Genomic DNA, 17,167 nt, shown 5'->3' with positions numbered 1-17,167 from the left:
AAATTTGTCCTCCTAAGACCACTTTGTCTTAAACTAATTAAGCAAATATACAAAGTAAATATTCTGCAACTTACGTGGGTTAGTGGAGGCATCATCAATGAAGTGAACATCATCTGCGGCATCAGAAGACTGCAAGAGAAGAATGAAGGTGAGACCAGCAAAACTAAAATATGCATTTGGAAAAGCCTGAGGGTAGAAAACCATCACCATTGGAAAAGCCCGAGGGTAGAAACCAATTTCTCAGGAACAGCAAAGTGTATTCCTTCACCTTCCACAGAGAGCAATGAGAAAACACTCCTGGCTGGGAGCCTCGAGCAACACAAATTCCTCTTCTTCTGGTACTACAGGTCAAGTGTTGGATCCTTTACCCACCTGCCACATGCACTTTGGTGCAATCTAAACCACGGCACATCTCTCACTGAAGCTTCATAAAGAAGAACAGGGCCATAAAAGTTGTCCGGCCTCGGTCACAGCTCCTACCGAAACCTGCATGTACCGGCGAAACCGTTCGGGAAATGTAATCAAACAGATCTGCATGCCACAGTCCTGGACCTGCACTAGTTGTGTGTGAGCAGTGCTGAGCTCTTCACCACGGGTCATACTTGAATTATGCTTTGGTTCAACCACAAGCTACAGTCAGATGTTAGCGTTTTCTGCAGTCAGGGTGAAGGCATCGTTCAACACTGGGAGTCTGTCCATCAAAGACATCACAAACAGCACACAACACTTTCAAAATCGGCACACTCAAGAGGCCACCAGACAGCAGAGCAGAACTCACTCATCTTTCCCTACCATTTCCAATTCTGCTTGAGAACTTAAAAGCCTTTATGTATCTGCAGGATACCACAGGACACAGACGTGGACCTGCACACTGCATTGCTTCTGGCAGTAAGAGGACGAGCGCCTCGTTACGCCCTTATGCTTTCTACTGACGAGATCCTGCATGAGTTGAGACAGACTGCACTTTCTGAAGTAAATGTCAGCTTCAAAGCTGAAAGGCAGTTCAAGTTTGTTCGGTTCCTAAACCTTGCAGTTTTTCGTTTGAAACTTCAGGTTCAAATTCGGTGGTCTGGTGTGGTATCGCAGTAAAAGATATCAATGGCAACCAGTTCATTGCTCTGCCCCATGTGACCATAGTTTATCCAAACAGCCACAGCAACACAACACCAACACCAACGAGGGAGGCCCTTCCCCAGTTCCCAGTGTTCCCGTGCGAACCCTGATCAGTTGCTGTCTCTCCTTACACGCAGAGCAGCTAGCCCATCCTAGTTATCCTCACACGCCATGGGCATTGTGAGACGAGGACGAGCAAACATTTTGACCCCAGACGGCTATCTGGTTAGTGCTGCATTGAAGTACTCCTTAAAAGATTCAATTTGCCTGCTGCCGAAACATCACGTGGATTGCTTGCAACACAAGGAAATCATCATTTCAGTACTGCAATGTTTTACCTTGCGTTTTGATTAGTACTGTCCCAATCCACAACTGCACAGCGCTGTTCCGGCTTGAAAACTGCCATGATAAAGGCCTTAAAATATTTTTTAGATGCATGAGAAAATAAAAGAAAGAAATGATTCATCACAACTAATATAACGTGCACTGTTTTTTAGCAGTTAGGATCAATCTTTTGAAATTTCCCCCCCCCCCCCCCACTGCCTGGAAGGTCATAACTTCAGACTTATACTAAAACTAAACGAAGCATAAAGATGTTTCTCACAGATCCCACAGTCTAACGGATGAATACCCCAGACCAGCAAGTTAACTGATGAGAGTGCGTAGGAGGGGTTTTGATTTTAAAGAGGAATGGACTAGTCAGGCTGCATCCTAAGATTAGTGCATCATTCCAAGTTTTGCAGCACCATAAAGCCGGCGGACCAAAAGTCTCGTTTAAAGCTCCTCTGCGTCCACAGTCTGGGGGATAAGTCGCACAGAAGGAAACTCCCATGAGACTCGGAATGGAGCAGTACCTGTGCCGCTGTTTCTCAGCTGGCCGCTGAATTGTGACTTAAAGAAGCAGCAAGTTTAACGCCCAAGTTGGTTACTCGGAGGATGGGAAGGCCCGGTTACCAGCGACATTCCCAGTTACCAATGACATTCCCGGTTATCAGCCAGGCCAGGAGGGAGAGACACAACAGGGAAAGCCAGGGGGATGGGACCGATGTGAGCGGTTAACGGGAGTACAGGGTTGCTGGGAACTTGGCATGCAGGCGATACCTGAATGTCGTATACGGGTTTGGAAGAAGGAATGGCAGCGAATTGTCGGTAGTCAAACTTCTTTTCTGACAGGGACTAAAAGTATAGTAACAGAGGTAGAGACAGATGGAGATAGATAGAGAGGGGGAGTGAGAGAAGAAAAGAAAACACGGAAAACAGAGAAAACAGGTAAGATGAAAAAGAACGAGGAGAGGGTAAATGTAAAATAAAAGGATGAGGCAGGTCATGCGAACGGAGCGTTGTTTGCTTTGAAGGATGAATGGAAGATTAAAGAACGGACTGATTCATTCAGCGTCTTACGTTCAGTGGGCAGAAAACCAAAACGACACTGTGAGATTATAGCAGGAACTCAAAACACAACTTAAAGCATCTTGGGCAACATTTTCCCCCCCAAGAGCCCACCACTAAATTAAGGAAATAAAAGATTAAAAAAATAAAAGTCCCATACCAGTCGACCCGGAGAGGTCACAGCCCGAGGACTGACATCTGTGGAGAGCAAAAGGAAGATGAATAGACGGTTGATTTCTTTTCTGTAACTGAAGGTTCTGAAGGTTCTGGCAACACTGAGCATGCAGCCTCGGTCAGGGGAGACAGAGGGCTCACCTTCCATAGGGGTGGGCGAGGGCGTTGGAGCAGGGGAGGGTGACTCTGTCAACTGGTCCAGGGTGCCCCTCTTTCGCCCCTCCTTGGACTTAGCAATGACCATCTGAGCCTTGAGAGCATCCTGCTCCAGAGACTTCATCCTGGAGGAAGAGAGAGAGAGAGAGAGAGAGAGACAGAAGTGTGGTCATGGTGAGAGAGAGAGAGAGATGAAGTCTAATGAACACAATCACGATGGGGAGATTAACTGTGCAGCCCTACGGAGAAGACAAAGAATGCAGGAGTCAAGCTGAAAAATGACCGAGCAGACGTATGGAACCACAGTTAAATAGTTAGACTGACAGCGTCAACAAATGAACAATAATCTGACAGTCACAGGCAAAAAGAAAAACCGGGAACCACAAAACGCCAGATAATGAAACACTACAGAAAACCATGGGCTGTAAAAGCAGAGGGATGAGTGCAGAGGTAAAGGGTGTAACTAAAGACTGCACACGTGCGGACGTGACTTTAGGAGCCAGCACAACACATTCACCCACTGCAAACTCCAAAACTAGCAACTGAAGCTGCCCTCACACCGCAACTCCCACAAGCACGCGAAGCAGCTTAAATAGGCACCAGAGCTCAGCCCCCACGATGCTTTGTGGGTGGGCAGACCTGGGCTGAGAGGAAGAGGAGCAGGTAGTGGGAGGGGCTGCAGCGTTGCCTAGCGACGCCCTCACACGGGACTGGTACAGCCTCTTTGCCAGGTCTTGTTCATATTGCCTAACTTCTTCCTCTAGACCATAAGGCCTTGGGAGCAGCCAACCAGAGAGAGGGAGAGACAGGGAGGTAGAGAGGGAGAGAGAGAGAGAGAGAGCGAGAGGGTACAGATGGAAGATAAAACACTGTGACAGACAGTAAGAATCAGAAGGGGGGAAATTACACTTCAGGGTTTGGGCTGCCAAAGACAAAATCAGTAAGGAGTGCCAACACTATCCAAGTGCAGCACTGTTCCTGCAGTACGGAGCCGAGTTCGGTCAGCGTAAATGCTCAGAGAACGCTCCTGAAACTTAACCCCAGAACTCCCCTCTGTGCTGCAGGGAAGCGCTGCGTCAAATGCACCGTCTTATATCCATCAAATACATTTGGATGAAATAAACTCAGTCTTCTAGAGCACCTTTGGAAGCCCAGACCCATGATACGAAACAAACAAACAAAAACAAACAGAAGCACTACAGGAGGAGAACCCAAGGAGGGTCAGATCACGTAGAATATCCAGTTACTGCAGAAACAGTAAAAACCCGGTCACAGAGGGAGAGATGAAACAAAACTACACCGCACGGAACAAGAAACAAAACGGCGCCTGTGAGAGTGGATGGCGGGACGACCGGTGGCATTACCTGGCCGCCCTCCACATGGCTCTCTTCTCTGCCTCCAGCGCCCGCTTCTCGGCAGGCGACAGCTCCTTGTCGGAAGCCACGGCGAGCTCGGGGCTCTGCATGCGCAACCGCTCCTGGTGCCTGCGCTCGGCCTTTGCTGTCCGGATGGGGGCGGCTGACTCGCCGGGGTACACGGGGACCAGTCTACGCAGACACATGCAACAGACGCATCAAGACGAGGGAGCACGGAGGGACGGAGACGGGGCGACAGATGGGAGACGGTTCCTGTGGTTACCCAGTCATAGAGTTGGGTCTCTGCTCGAGTCTATAGCTGTCCTCCATGGAATTTCGCTGCGAATCACCTTTGCCATCCACAGAGGAAGTCCTTGGGAATAAAGTAAGCAAAAAATGATTGTCTATTGTCAGGCTGATTTGTCTATACTTTGGAAGCATGAAATGTTATAGTCCAAATGTCCCCGAGGGTGGACAGTCACTACCACACACGTTAGAAAACTTGGACTAATTATTATGTTTGAGACATAAACTGACCACATCCTTAAGAGGAAACACAGAAACATAGCTACAGACAATAAGGCGACTAGGGCAGTTTCTTACCCTGAGCTGCCACAGTAGCCGGGAGGCGTGGCACAGTAGCCGGGAGGCGTGGCACAGTAGCCGGGAGGCGTGGCACACTGCCTGGGCGGAGTAGAAGAGCGGCTGCCGATCGACTCCACGCTGTACTCCACGCCGTCCAGGAGCACCTTGCCATGGGCTTTTAATGCTGCCACCTGCTTAGCTAAATCTTCCTCCTCATCCTCCTCATCCTCATCCAGCAAATACTCCTGTGCTTTTTGCTCAGTTCGCTTTGCTGTAGTCATGGGAACAGATGGCACGCAAATCACTTCATGTAAAACCAAACTGTTAAAAGTGCTTAATAAATTTGCTAATTAGGGAGTGCATACAAAAGACCCTCCGGAGGGATCTGGATTAAAACGTGATGCAAACACAGCGATAAGAAACCAAGCCTCACCTTCCTCCTTCATTTTCTTCAGGTCATCCTCTCCCACGAGCGAGACGCGAGGCCTGGGCTTGTTGTCTGGCGTTTGCTGCTTCACGTCAATCTCAAAGTACTTCTGCCGGTCACGAAACGAGCGCTGCTCGGGACTGCCTCTGCCGCACGACGTGGGGGTCTGGGGATGGAGAGACGGTGTCAGGAGCCCGTCGGGCCAAGGGTCAACGTCCACAGCGGCACGCGCGTGCCCACAGGGCGGGAACACAGCTGAAACGGGTCCGAATTGCTTAGTGCAACCTTCTTTAGCGCCGCTATAGAGGAGCGTGCAACCGAAGCAGAAGTACACAAAGACAGGTCCGCGAAGACGTTCCGACGTGACATTTGGAACGCTGGAGCAAGAGGTCAAACCGCAACAAGACTCACGAGAGCTTACGGCACCCCAGCTCCCCAGCTCCCCAGCAGAAACGGCAACAAGACGCTTCTGCTACTGCCCTCACACCAGCTTGTTAAGAGAGATCGCAAGAGAGATCGATTAATCAGGCCTTTCCACAACCGCCCCCCGTGGACGTTTTCAAGCCGAGCAGGTCTCTGGCCCACCACCTCCGAAGCAGGAACGGCACGCCACCCGCCGAAGGCTGGCAGGGGTGAAGTGGCTGGCCGGGGCCCGGTACCTTCAGCTCCGGGGAGAGGCGGGACAGGGGCCGCACGGCCGCCAGGCTCCTGTAGTCGCGTCGGTCAGAGGAGACGACGCGGGGACGAGGGCTGAGGGGGCCTTCCTCCTCAAACACCTGGTTACCCAGCTCGCACTGAAAGGGCCAGGACGCGTGCTCAGTGCGGCGCACAGCAAGGACCGTTGCACGTCTGAGCATGCTGAACTTTCATCACTCAGAACACGGGTACAGAAGTACTATGTACGAATGCCTTTGCACTGGACAGTATGCCACAACTACCCCTTATCCTGATCAAGGGGTAATACGGATACCATGTTTGGTATAGCGGTCAAACTGTTTAAAAAAAACAAAAAAAACCTTATTATTTACACTAGGAACATTATTTAAGCACCAAGGCTGTTACTCTGCAATATGTTGCGCTGCTAGTTACGCAGTTAGCCTTCATATGGCTAGTAATTACTACTACCTGTCATATACCGCATACAGTATGCATTTCACTGACAACGGGCTGTGATATTTCTAACTCCAGCCATATACTCCGGTTCAGTACTCTCGACACCTTGTGAGAAAGGGTGACGAATTCTGCTTCAGTTACTCGCTGCGGGTGCCACGCTCCAACGTACTGTCTGGTGAAAAGGCATTTCTGGAGACCGTTTCTGTGCGTGCTGACATACCTCTGCCGAGAGCTGCGCTGGATGCATGTTGTTCCTCTGGCCAAACGCATCCTAACACCACCACCAAAAAAAAAAAAGTAGGTAAGCAGACTGAAGTTCTGGTGAACAAATTTTCAGAAGACACACATCACATCACAAAACAGTCTGGGATGTCAGCAGGTGAGGAAATGGCTGAACACACTCATGGCTTCCCTTGATGGAATTCCCATGGAATGCTCACACAGCACCAACGGACAACAAGGTTAACGGCCGATGGACACCGGGCGCGACTCCGCCGCGCGGGCGACTCGTGCGGAGCGCCTGCCGCCGGGAGACGAGCTCCCGGAGGACGAGCTCTGGCGGGATAACTTGGTGAGCGGGTCTAGAAGCCAGCGTCTGGCCTACCTGCGGCGGCTCCGGCTCGGCCACGGAGTGCGGCACAGCGGCAAAGGCTTTATACGCCCGCTTGAAAGTGACGGGGAACTCGTCGAAGGTGTCGGGGGAGGGCTCGCGAGGCTGCATGGCAGGGGCGGATGGCGCAGAGAGGAAGAAGATGCATGGGACAGACAGTAAGAGACAAAGCAGCAATATGCGGTTGGAGGAGGTACAGCTAGAGAGCGCGTGGGGAATGAGAAGAGGGGGCGACTGGGAAAGAGCGAAACCCGCTCGGGAAACAAGGTCAAGGGTCAATACGAGTGCAAACCCTGACTGCTAGAACATGGGATCGGTGCCAAGTGAAGACACTGATGTAACATGTAGATACACATCTAATGTAAACCATGCTCCCTTAGAGTAAAACGACGAGATACGACAAATCACGTGTCTAGCCGCACGTGTGCAGTGCGCGTGGAATGTGCTCCTTACGGCGGTCTGGGTGTTGAAGGCCGGCGGGCCGTGCTGGAACGGGTTAGGACTGCTGTGGCCATCCCGGCTGGGAGGCGAAGCTGCAGACCGCACGCGGGAAACGGGCTGGATGGCACCAGGCTTGGTCTGCAGAGAGGAGACACACAGACGTGAGCCCCGCCCCCCACCGACAGACTGATGACGTGAACACCAACGGGGCTTTCACGTTCTCGGACACTCACGGCTGAATGGTCCTTGGCAGGCGAGTGGGAGGTGAAATGTATGCTCGCCTGGAACAAAACAGAAGCAAGCGTGGGATGAAACTGGAACATAAGGAACCCGCCGCTACCGACTGGTCTGCTGTCTTGGCGCCAAGCCAAGCGCTAAGCGACATGCCAGCGTCGGGCAGGCACCAAAACCTGAACGCTACGGGAAACGCCCCGGAAGCCAGCGGAGACCATCAGCAAGGACCGAAGCTGGCAAAGCCCAGTTCAGACCTCCGGTGCAGTAAACACAGCCTCCCCCGTGCTTAAATTCCGCCCCGAATCTTCACTCGGGCGGTATTTGGCGGTCTTCGCGTGACCTCCTGTGTCTGGGAGGGATGTACAAATTCACCAAGGCACATTCGCATGCCTGCCAGCCTCACGAGCAACAGCAGAGGAAGCCACAAGTAGCAGGCGGTGCGGAGGTTTCCACTTACAAATCGTGTCTCCCTGCCCTGTGCCGGAGAGGTGGAGAGCTGGGAAATGAGGCAAGCACAGATGGGAAGAATATACTTTACCCTTCAACAGCTTTACTGTGTTCTTCCCTCCCTGCGTAATGAAATCAGGGGACAGGTGGGGACATTCCGGCCGACGTTCGTTGCGGGGGTTGGGGGACGTTTGCGGTGGGGCGGGGACACATCAGTGCTTGTGTGGAAAATACAAATGTGATGAAATGCATAGAGGGTGCGTGTGCCGGGGGCCGGGACTCACAGGTTGAGAACCGGGCGAGTAAAGGGCGTCTCGCACGGGGCTGTCGATCCTTTGGGCGTCGGCGGAGGGAGCCTGTGGGGTATAAAGGTGTGACGTGTGAGTGACCACTTACAGGCGATCATACAACACTTGGATACGGGGTGGATTCATCGCAAAAGTCAACACCGCAAGCAAAAAAAAAGGGAATGATCCGCTTTGTCCGTTCATGTGGTCTTAATGCCGTGCAATTCTGTTGCATCGGTAAGTTCTGAAGCTAAATTTCAGTTTGCTGACCATAAAGACCATACACGTTTTTTCCCCGGTTCATGCAAATAATCACAGGAAAGACCGCAATTCTCTTATCATTTTGCAATGTGTACATGAATGAATGGTAATCAAAGTCAAACACACAGGTCATGTGTAACTTTGAGGTTCTTTCTAAATGCGCCAGCGTTTCAGCTGGTGCTGGCGTCAAGCATCAGCGGTGATCACGCAGAAACGCACCCTCCAACCTTCACTGATCTCCAAGGTGAACAAAACAAATGAGGAATTAGAAAGTAATTTACATCATGCTCTTAACTCAGATCAGTGTCAAGAGTGATTTTAATCCTTGTCGGGCACCGTTAGCAAAACTTCCACGAATAAAATTAGTAACGTATTTCTGAGCCAACTTCTCCAAAGAAAAAAAAAAGTGCCTTTCTGTTTTTCCGTGTGCATCCACACGTGAGTGGGGAATGGGAGAATGGGACTCGAATCATTCACCAACATGCCATGCTGGTCCAGAAACACACACTGGGTCAAAACCACGCTGTCCAAGGCTGCTTGCCTTGTTGTACAGCCAGGGCTGAAGCTGGCCGTGCCTGCCGTAGCCTGTGGGCGGGCCTGACAGGATGTGCTCTTCGGGAGGGCGGCCCTTGCTTTTACGATTGGCTACCAGGAAAGGGTTTTCACTGAAACAGATTGGCTGAGAGTCCACGAGACACTCCTCCTCGTCCGGCGCTCCCCGCGCAACCGCGGGTTCCGGAACAGGATCCCGCACGGCAGCTGGGGGCAGTTTGGGCCCTGCCGGGCTTGAGACCGGGCAAGGCAGTGGGGCTTGGGCGAAGGCAGGGGCATCTACAGGGTACAGCGTAGCGTGAGCGGTCTCAAAGCACAGGACGTCTACAGAGCCGGCCTGCGTGGCTTGAAGAGCAGCCTCCATGAGACAGGAATCGGCCGAGGAAGGAGAGAGCTAGAGAGGGAGATTGAGAGAGGAAGAGAAAGAGAACGCGGGAGATAAAGGAGCAAAACAGATAGCGATGAGACTGAACAACAGAGAGGATGAAAAAGAATAGATGAACACGAGGTGAAAAATAACGGTAGAGGGAACACGCCTCCATTCATTCTGCAGTGACAACCAAAGAAATGAGTGTTGCAGTCCATCAAAGTAACAGCTACATTAGGCTATTCCATCATACTGAAAGATCTCGCAGGCTATGGCTGCCAAAGTCCACAGAACACGTCACGGTCAAGACGAGCATCACCACCGTAACTATTTACTAAACAGTACCCACAATGCTTTACTTAAGCATCCGATGCAGGCTCAGTCAAAGCACCGGCACGGCAAGGCTTAAACGGGTCCCCGGGCGCGGCATTCCTCTGGATGCCAAATGGGAGCTTTCTAAATCCAGCCGGGGCCAGAGCAGCGTACTCAAAATAGCTGCCCTGATAACACCGGTCCTGTAACAGCTTGTGGGAAGGAGGTTGCTGAAGTGGAATGTAACCCAAAGACCTTTGAGTCCAGACAGCTGCGCTCTCGTTAGTTCCCCGCGGCTGCCTTAGTGCCACGGCTGAGCCAAGGGTCAGGAGGCAAAGACGAACCACAGGTGCACGTCTGTCAGGCGGAAGACGATGATAAAATGATATTTGAAAATAGCTGGCTAACAAACACACGGAGACGGGAGGGTAAAGCCCTCAAAAGTAACATTTGCTCACCCGGGCCCTTCGGACGTCAGGGTCTGACTAACAGCTACTAAATAATTCAGCCATAGGAACTTCGCTTAGAAAGAAACAAAACCAAACCCAACCTCAACTGGGAGAATATATTCCAAGTCAACTGGGAGAATACATTTGTCAGTGCCTCAATGTCCACAGCCCAGTATATCGTGGACGGGTCAAACCACGCTGCTGAAAACTACATCACAACTTCCCTACAAACAATGTCAATACAAACCTGCTTTGACAAGCGTAGAGCTGAGCACAGGAAACCCAAGAACCGTGAAGGGTGGGTATAGGGGGCTCCAAGGTAAACACGATCTTGTTTCCACAGTTCAACCCCCCCGCTCCTCTTCAATGCCATGCACGAATAGCTTTGCAAACAGCTGCAAGGCGCTGCAAGTAAGCTAAAAGCTCCCAGAACGGACGCACGGTCTCCACAAGAACATGCACGTCTGAAAGACGGAGAGCACGCCTTTAGCACCATTACCTGCCGAACCTCCGTCAGAAAGCAGGAAAAGAGCCTCGACTCCCAGCAAACCAACACTAAATAAAGCAACACTAACACTGTACCACGCTTTCAAAATGTTTTATAAAACGCACTAGCCTGCCTTAAACCTGCGGTCAATCACAATCCAAGAGTTGATGCACAACAGGAGTGACTACATCTTCTAATTTAAATCACATTCGTACTAAATCACTCACACAAACAGAAAAACCTTAAAATCAACCTGACATCCAACATTCCAAAGAGCAACTAGCAAGTAACCAATTCAAAACCATCAGGATTTTAACACCAAATAAGTCAATTTAAAAAAAAAAAAAAAAAAAAAAAAAAAAAAAAAAAGAGAAAGGACAGAGAGAATATAGAAGGAAAGAAGGATGAGCAGAGAACAGAAGCTCGGTCACTCACTTTAGAGAGAGCAGGCTCAGAGATTTCAGCTTGCTGGGCCACCAAAGCGCTTGGAACAGTTTAAGCTCTCTCACAGGAACCTTCCCTGCAGAAGGCCCCGCCCACCCACGACAAGTGTGGCCAATCAGCTAACGGCATACTTCTTTAAAATAACCACCGAGTCCATGTCAGCTGTTACCTCAACACCCCTGGCCGGTTCACCAGCACAAGGAAGCGTAGGTATGAGTCAGCATTTAGTCGGGGGTAAGACCGGGTCAGACGAGCTTGTGCGTCGAGGGATGTTGAGGAGTTTCCGTCACCCAGGGCTTCTCGTGAATACGAGTGGAAGATTTTTGTTATTGCCATTGGTGCCCACTTTACGCTGGACGCAAGGTAGCGTTTCCACCGAGGACGCCCCTCCCCTGCTCTTATTAGGGCGAGGTGCGTCAACGTGGAAGCGTACATCGGTTCCGAACAAGAGCGCTCAGTCTGATAATTAGCTGGAGTGGGTTAAATGAACAGAGTTTGAATGTTTGGGTGAAATTGAGACAGTAACCCAAACCACAGCGTGTCGTGAAGCACATCGAATATGTAATGTGGCATCCATCACATCATAGCTCAGGGTGCAACAGCTCTTAAACATGAGAATTGCTTAGTGCCACACAGGAAGTGCTACTCACCCGAGTGACTTTCTGCAAGCTGCTTGTGGGAAGGGCTGCCAGGGTCTTGTAGTCCAGTTTCAGAGGCCCAGTGCTCAAAGTCTGCAAACAAAGTTTAATATTATAGATCGTATTTCCGAGGCACACAGTAAACCAGGGCTGCTGTACCGTACGGCATCGTCGGCGGTAAAGTTCTTTGGGACTGTCTCTTTCTGGAGCAGGAACGAGGTGCGGCTTGGCTGCTCGCTGCCACCCTCCGGCAGCGGGATCCGTTCTAAAGCAGCAGGCGGCGTAAGGCCTCACCTCAGTCTCCTCCTCCAACAGACGCGTAGCCTCCTCGCGCTCCACGCGCATACGCTCCTTCACCGACGGGGGGTGGGTGGGGCGGGTAGGGTATGTTGTTACCAGTCACACACGCACGCACAAGAAGGTGGCGGACCGAAAAGCGATGGGAACGGACATAGGGGCCGTGCGATGGAGAACACAAAAATGCGATGGCCGTGATGAGGGACATTAAAGGGAGTCGAACAAGAAAACGATGGTGGAATTAGAAATATGGATGTGGAGCGAGAGTGCGACCCAAGTTCATTCAGGGACAGGCGCGGGTGAGGGGTAAGAAAGAAGAGAAAACGATACACAACCCACATATATTAGCAAAAGCCATAGGGAATTTGGAAAAGCTAGTCGTCGCCCTGGTGACATTCCGTTTCCGTCTGAGCGTTCACTCACCACTTTCTCCATCTCTTCCCGCTCCCACTGAGACGTCTCCCTCGCCATCTCGACCTCCTTCGGAAGAAAATGGCCACAGGGTTCCTTTTCGTTGCTACCTCTCTCCCCCCCCCCCCCCCCGTGTAATGCCCTGGGGCGGACGTAGGGGGCGCTCACCTTCTGCATGACGTCCATCTCCTCTGGGCTCAGGTCCCTGTCTATTGAGGAGATGCTCTCCATGCTGTTCTTCCGCACGATGCCCGCCGCGAACGGGTTGACGATCACGCCCGGGGACGCCTGAACACGGGGAGGAGGCACACGGGTTTGAGTGCGTTCCGGCTGCTTGTCGTGCCCTCTGCCTCTAGAGAGGCGGGAGCCCTTCTGACATTTACCTCCACGCCTGCCACGTTCCCGGGGTCGAAGCCATCGCACACCAGCATTAGTAGAGTGTCTCCAGTGGCACGCAGGGCTCGGACAGCCTCCGTGTGAGTCATGCCCAGGAGGCTGTGGTTCCCCACCTCCAGGATCCGCATGCCTACCTTCAGGCGGCCGTCCCGCGCCGCTGCGCCGTTCGAACTCACCTAGGCGACGGCGAACGAGGCCGAGAACACAAACACGTTGGGGTACCAGTACACCCGCCGGCTCAGACACAAGCATGTGGTGTCACTGAGGTCAAGGCTTTCAGAGTGTCCAGGCTCGAGCATCAATGGCACCCCCTTGAGGGGAAACTTGCCATACGTTATCAAATGAGTTACAAGACAAATCCAAAAGGCGCTTTACCTTTGAGATAAAGATGCCCTCGTCTGTAGGGTCCAAGGGGTTGCCGGCATGTCCTCTGGCTCCTCCCCTGATACTAATGCCTAGCTTCTCCCCTGGCTGCTTGTGGATGACGATTTCCTAAACACACCAAGGTCACAGTATTCATCGGTTAACTGCGTAGTCCAAAACACCGCCGCTGTTGTGCGCGACGGGGGAGCCTGGGCATACCTGCATGCCGGGTGGTGAGGGGTCTCTGCGCACGAGCATGCAGATCTCCTGCTTGTTGGAGAGCAGGGCTTTGACGGCCTCCTGGTGCGTGGCGTGACGCAGGTCGATGCCGTTCACCTCCAGGATGCGATCGCCCACGCGGAGTCCGCTCTGACTCGCCAAGCCGTGGAGGACGACCTGCTCACACGAGCGCCACATGCGGCAGAGGGTCAGGGTGTCGGGCGGCGCTCGCAGACGTACACGTAGCGCCACAATCGGACGGGGAGTTACCTTTGAGATGAACACTCCCGGCTCGTTGATGCCAAAGGGGTGGCTGGCGTGGTCGCTGCCCCCCACAATGCTCAGGCCCAGGGGACCCCCTGTTTTCACCAGTGTCACTTCCTGTAAAGGCGGGATGATTTCATCGGGGAAAAGGAAGTCATCAGTAGCATGTGGTTTTAAGTAATATCAATATTCTTTTTCACTGTTTTTGCTATTTTTCAAGCTGACTGCTAAGCTGATTTTTAAAAATTAGGTTCTAAGGAAATAAAGAAAACAGTGAAACATCACATTAGTTCACTCTAATGAAATAGGACCATTATGGGAACCTTATCAAGCTATTTATTCAATCCAGCCAAGCTGTATCCTACACAGACAAAAAAAAACACAGCCCAAGCAGAGCGATGGGGTAAACGTTCACACCGTGCACCGCTCTCTCTTGCGCGCATTCGAACCAAAGTTCAAACACCAAAAACCACAGCAGTAATATATGATCTGACGTATCTGAACATGTTTCCAAAGTTACAAATCCCTAAACTCCCTAAAATTCCCAAGTGAGACAAGCGGCAGATAAGGGCGGCTCGGCATGCTTCTGGACGTTCCTGTGTCTCACCTCTATGGGGTACTCGTCCTCCATGGGGCAGCCGAGGTGGTTGGCCGTGCGCTCGTCTCCGGCCTCCTCTTGCTCGGGGGAGTCTGAGGGCTCCGGGGGAGGGGGCGAATGGGCCCGCGTGCGTGGCGAGGAGCCGCCAGGGCCGGACTGCTCCCGCTCCACCAGCAGGGTGATGGTGGGGCAGGTGCTGGTAAGCAGCGCTACTGCCTGGTCATGCCTGGCTTCTGTCATGTCTACGCCATTGATCTAGAGCAACAGGCACACAACCAGAGGAGGGGGGAATCAGGAACTGGCACCAGGTGGGGTGGAGACAGCTCGACCTGGGCGATGCAGGAAGTTGCTCCGACGCAAGCTTTGTTAGTGTTACGGGGCTGACAGAGGCTTCAAGCCTTGATAGTGTTACGGGGCTGACAGAGCCTTCAAGCCTTGATAGTGTTACGGGGCTGACAGAGCCTTCAAGCCTTCAAGCCTTGATAGTGTTACGGGGCTGACAGAGGCTTCAGGCCTTGGTAGTGTTACGGGGCTGACAGAGCCTTCAGGCCTTGGTAGTGTTACGGGGCTGACAGAGCCTTCAGGCCTTGGTAGTGTTACGGGGCTGACAGAGCCTTCAGGCCTTGGTAGTGTTACGGGGCTGACAGAGCCTTCAGGCCTTGACAGTGTTACGGGGCTGACAGAGCCTTCAAGCCTTGATAGTGTTACGGGGCTTACAGAGGCTTCAAGCCTTGATAGTGTTACGGGGCTTACAGAGGCTTCCAGCCTTGATAGTGTTGCGGGGCTTACAGACACTTCAAGCCTTGATAGTGTTACGGGGCTTACAGACACTTCAAGCCTTGATAGTGTTACAGGGCTTACAGACGCTTGAAGCCTGGATAGGCTTCGTGCACTCCAGTTTGGGGCGTCGTTAGCGCTGCTGTTTTAAGAACGGGTCTCTTAGTGACAAGCACACATGCAGCTCCAAAGAGAGGTTTAGCTAAGCAGCAGGCTGGACTTATCAGGGGTGAAGCGAGAAGATGGAAAGAGAAAGAACAGGGGGCGTGGTCAGGGGTAGCGAAGGAAGAGGGAAAGACAGAACAGTCGCAGCAGTTCTGTGTGCTGGCTCAACCCAGAGTCTGAACCTAATTACATCTACGACTATGCTACAACTGTCCTATGTCATGCTTAGCACGCGAACCCGTTTAATGTAGTCGTACTATTCAGTTTGTGGAATTATGGGTAATAAAGCCCTTAAAAAGGTTTTGCCTTTTGTCAATTCAAAGCCCAAAAGAGCCATCACTCTTTAAAAGACTTGGCTTTAAGTATTAACAGGCAATGAGGGGCTTAAAGGACAAACGTGGGTGCCATTAGCATCGTATCGCACTTCTACCAGGCCACACCGTTTGGCCTTCGGATACGTCTGCAGTTAGGCGATGCCTTTACGTTAATGACAACAGAGACCAGCACTGACCATTCAGTATCGGTGCTTACCATTGGCTCTTAAACGGCAGCTGCTGCGAGGGTAACTGGACGAGCAGTCGCCCTTCGACTGTGTGCCCAAAAGACCCAGCCCAACCCCACCACCACACCCACCACGGAGCCGGCGATGACAGCGTTAGTGCGTCTCCATGCAAGGACAGGAACAGAGCAAGAGCTCGAAAGGGACAGAGCACTTTGAGGAGAGGTGAAAAGGTAAGAGAGTCATTACCGCACGACCCCGTACTGAAACGTCACATCGGAGACTGGACGCTACACAACACACACACACACACATGCACACACGCACACCACCGTCGCCAGAACAGCACAGAACCAGGCGGAGAGCAGAGGTAGAAGGCATGCGGCTGCGGTCAGCAGAACAGACACCCCAGCCGTCGGGGGGTGAAAGGGGGCCGTGCGGCCAGATCCCCCGCCGAGCTGCTCACGGTTGCTGTTACGCCAGCGAGGGTCACTCACTTCAGCTGAAATGACTTCCATGCTGCTGTGTCTCCCTGGGAGAGCTTTCACACACACACGCACGCACACACACACGCACGCACACACGCACGCACGCATGCACACGCACACACACACACACACACGGGTGCACTCACTGATATGACCCTGTCTCCCACGTGGAGGGTGTTGTCTCTGTGAGCTGCTCCACCCTCTGCAATCCGAGAGATGTAAATTCCCTGTGATAGAGAGAGAGGAGCAGTGAGAACAACCACCGACCAGTATCACACACACACACACACACACACACACACACACATTACCACACACACACACACACACACACACACATTACCACACACACACACACATTACCACACACACACACACACACACACACACACACACACATTACCACACACACATTACCACACACACACACACACATTACCACACACACACACATTACCACACACACATTGCCACCCACTACCACACACACATTACCACACACACACAACCACCGACCAGTACCACACACACACATTACCACACACATACACATTACCACACACACAACCCCACACACACACTTTACCACACACACACAACCACACACACACACACACACACACAACCACCGACCAGTACCACACACACACACATTACCACAGACCCGTACCACCCACACACATTACCACAGACCAGTACCACACACACTACCACAGACCCGTACCACACACACACAACCACAGACCCGTACCACACACACACACTACCACAGACCAGTACCACACACTTTACCACAGACCCGTACCACCCACACACATTACCACACACATTACCACAGACCAGTAACAC

At 52.1% G+C, this 17,167-nt stretch overlaps 1 protein-coding gene across 48 annotated transcripts in view; it reads right to left on the bottom strand.

The window, feature by feature from the left end:
- scrib (scribble planar cell polarity protein) overlaps nucleotides 1-17,167 on the bottom strand; it is a 63,645-nt gene that overhangs the window by 4,049 nt on the left and 42,429 nt on the right. For 7 of the 48 annotated variants that reach the window (XM_081695120.1, XM_081695133.1, XM_081695134.1 and 4 more), the window contains 27 exons: nucleotides 16,465-16,545; nucleotides 14,399-14,644; nucleotides 13,798-13,908; nucleotides 13,528-13,704; nucleotides 13,321-13,437; nucleotides 12,933-13,121; nucleotides 12,718-12,837; nucleotides 12,562-12,618; nucleotides 12,136-12,192; nucleotides 11,854-11,934; nucleotides 9,134-9,538; nucleotides 8,329-8,400; nucleotides 8,055-8,093; nucleotides 7,597-7,644; nucleotides 7,376-7,501; nucleotides 6,917-7,027; nucleotides 6,533-6,583; nucleotides 5,859-5,993; nucleotides 5,206-5,365; nucleotides 4,791-5,043; nucleotides 4,471-4,560; nucleotides 4,197-4,379; nucleotides 3,472-3,606; nucleotides 2,818-2,957; nucleotides 2,663-2,700; nucleotides 2,215-2,289; nucleotides 75-129 (listed from right to left, as the gene is read on the bottom strand). In XM_081695120.1, the coding sequence (XP_081551246.1) occupies nucleotides 75-129; nucleotides 2,215-2,289; nucleotides 2,663-2,700; nucleotides 2,818-2,957; nucleotides 3,472-3,606; nucleotides 4,197-4,379; nucleotides 4,471-4,560; nucleotides 4,791-5,043; nucleotides 5,206-5,365; nucleotides 5,859-5,993; nucleotides 6,533-6,583; nucleotides 6,917-7,027; nucleotides 7,376-7,501; nucleotides 7,597-7,644; nucleotides 8,055-8,093; nucleotides 8,329-8,400; nucleotides 9,134-9,538; nucleotides 11,854-11,934; nucleotides 12,136-12,192; nucleotides 12,562-12,618; nucleotides 12,718-12,837; nucleotides 12,933-13,121; nucleotides 13,321-13,437; nucleotides 13,528-13,704; nucleotides 13,798-13,908; nucleotides 14,399-14,644; nucleotides 16,465-16,545 (3,352 nt within the window). The remainder of the gene's footprint in view (nucleotides 1-74; nucleotides 130-2,214; nucleotides 2,290-2,662; nucleotides 2,701-2,817; nucleotides 2,958-3,471; nucleotides 3,607-4,196; nucleotides 4,380-4,470; nucleotides 4,561-4,790; nucleotides 5,044-5,205; nucleotides 5,366-5,858; nucleotides 5,994-6,532; nucleotides 6,584-6,916; nucleotides 7,028-7,375; nucleotides 7,502-7,596; nucleotides 7,645-8,054; nucleotides 8,094-8,328; nucleotides 8,401-9,133; nucleotides 9,539-11,853; nucleotides 11,935-12,135; nucleotides 12,193-12,561; nucleotides 12,619-12,717; nucleotides 12,838-12,932; nucleotides 13,122-13,320; nucleotides 13,438-13,527; nucleotides 13,705-13,797; nucleotides 13,909-14,398; nucleotides 14,645-16,464; nucleotides 16,546-17,167) is intronic. The other 41 variants (XM_081695137.1, XM_081695138.1, XM_081695127.1 and 38 more) reach the window with 37 other exon arrangements.

Source organism: Electrophorus electricus, chromosome 13, assembly GCF_041902795.1.
Source record: "Electrophorus electricus isolate QZ-2024a chromosome 13, ASM4190279v1, whole genome shotgun sequence".
Taxonomy (NCBI): domain Eukaryota; kingdom Metazoa; phylum Chordata; class Actinopteri; order Gymnotiformes; family Gymnotidae; genus Electrophorus; species Electrophorus electricus.
Note: the sequence above shows the minus strand (reverse complement) of the source record. Positions and strands in the feature narration are given on the sequence as shown.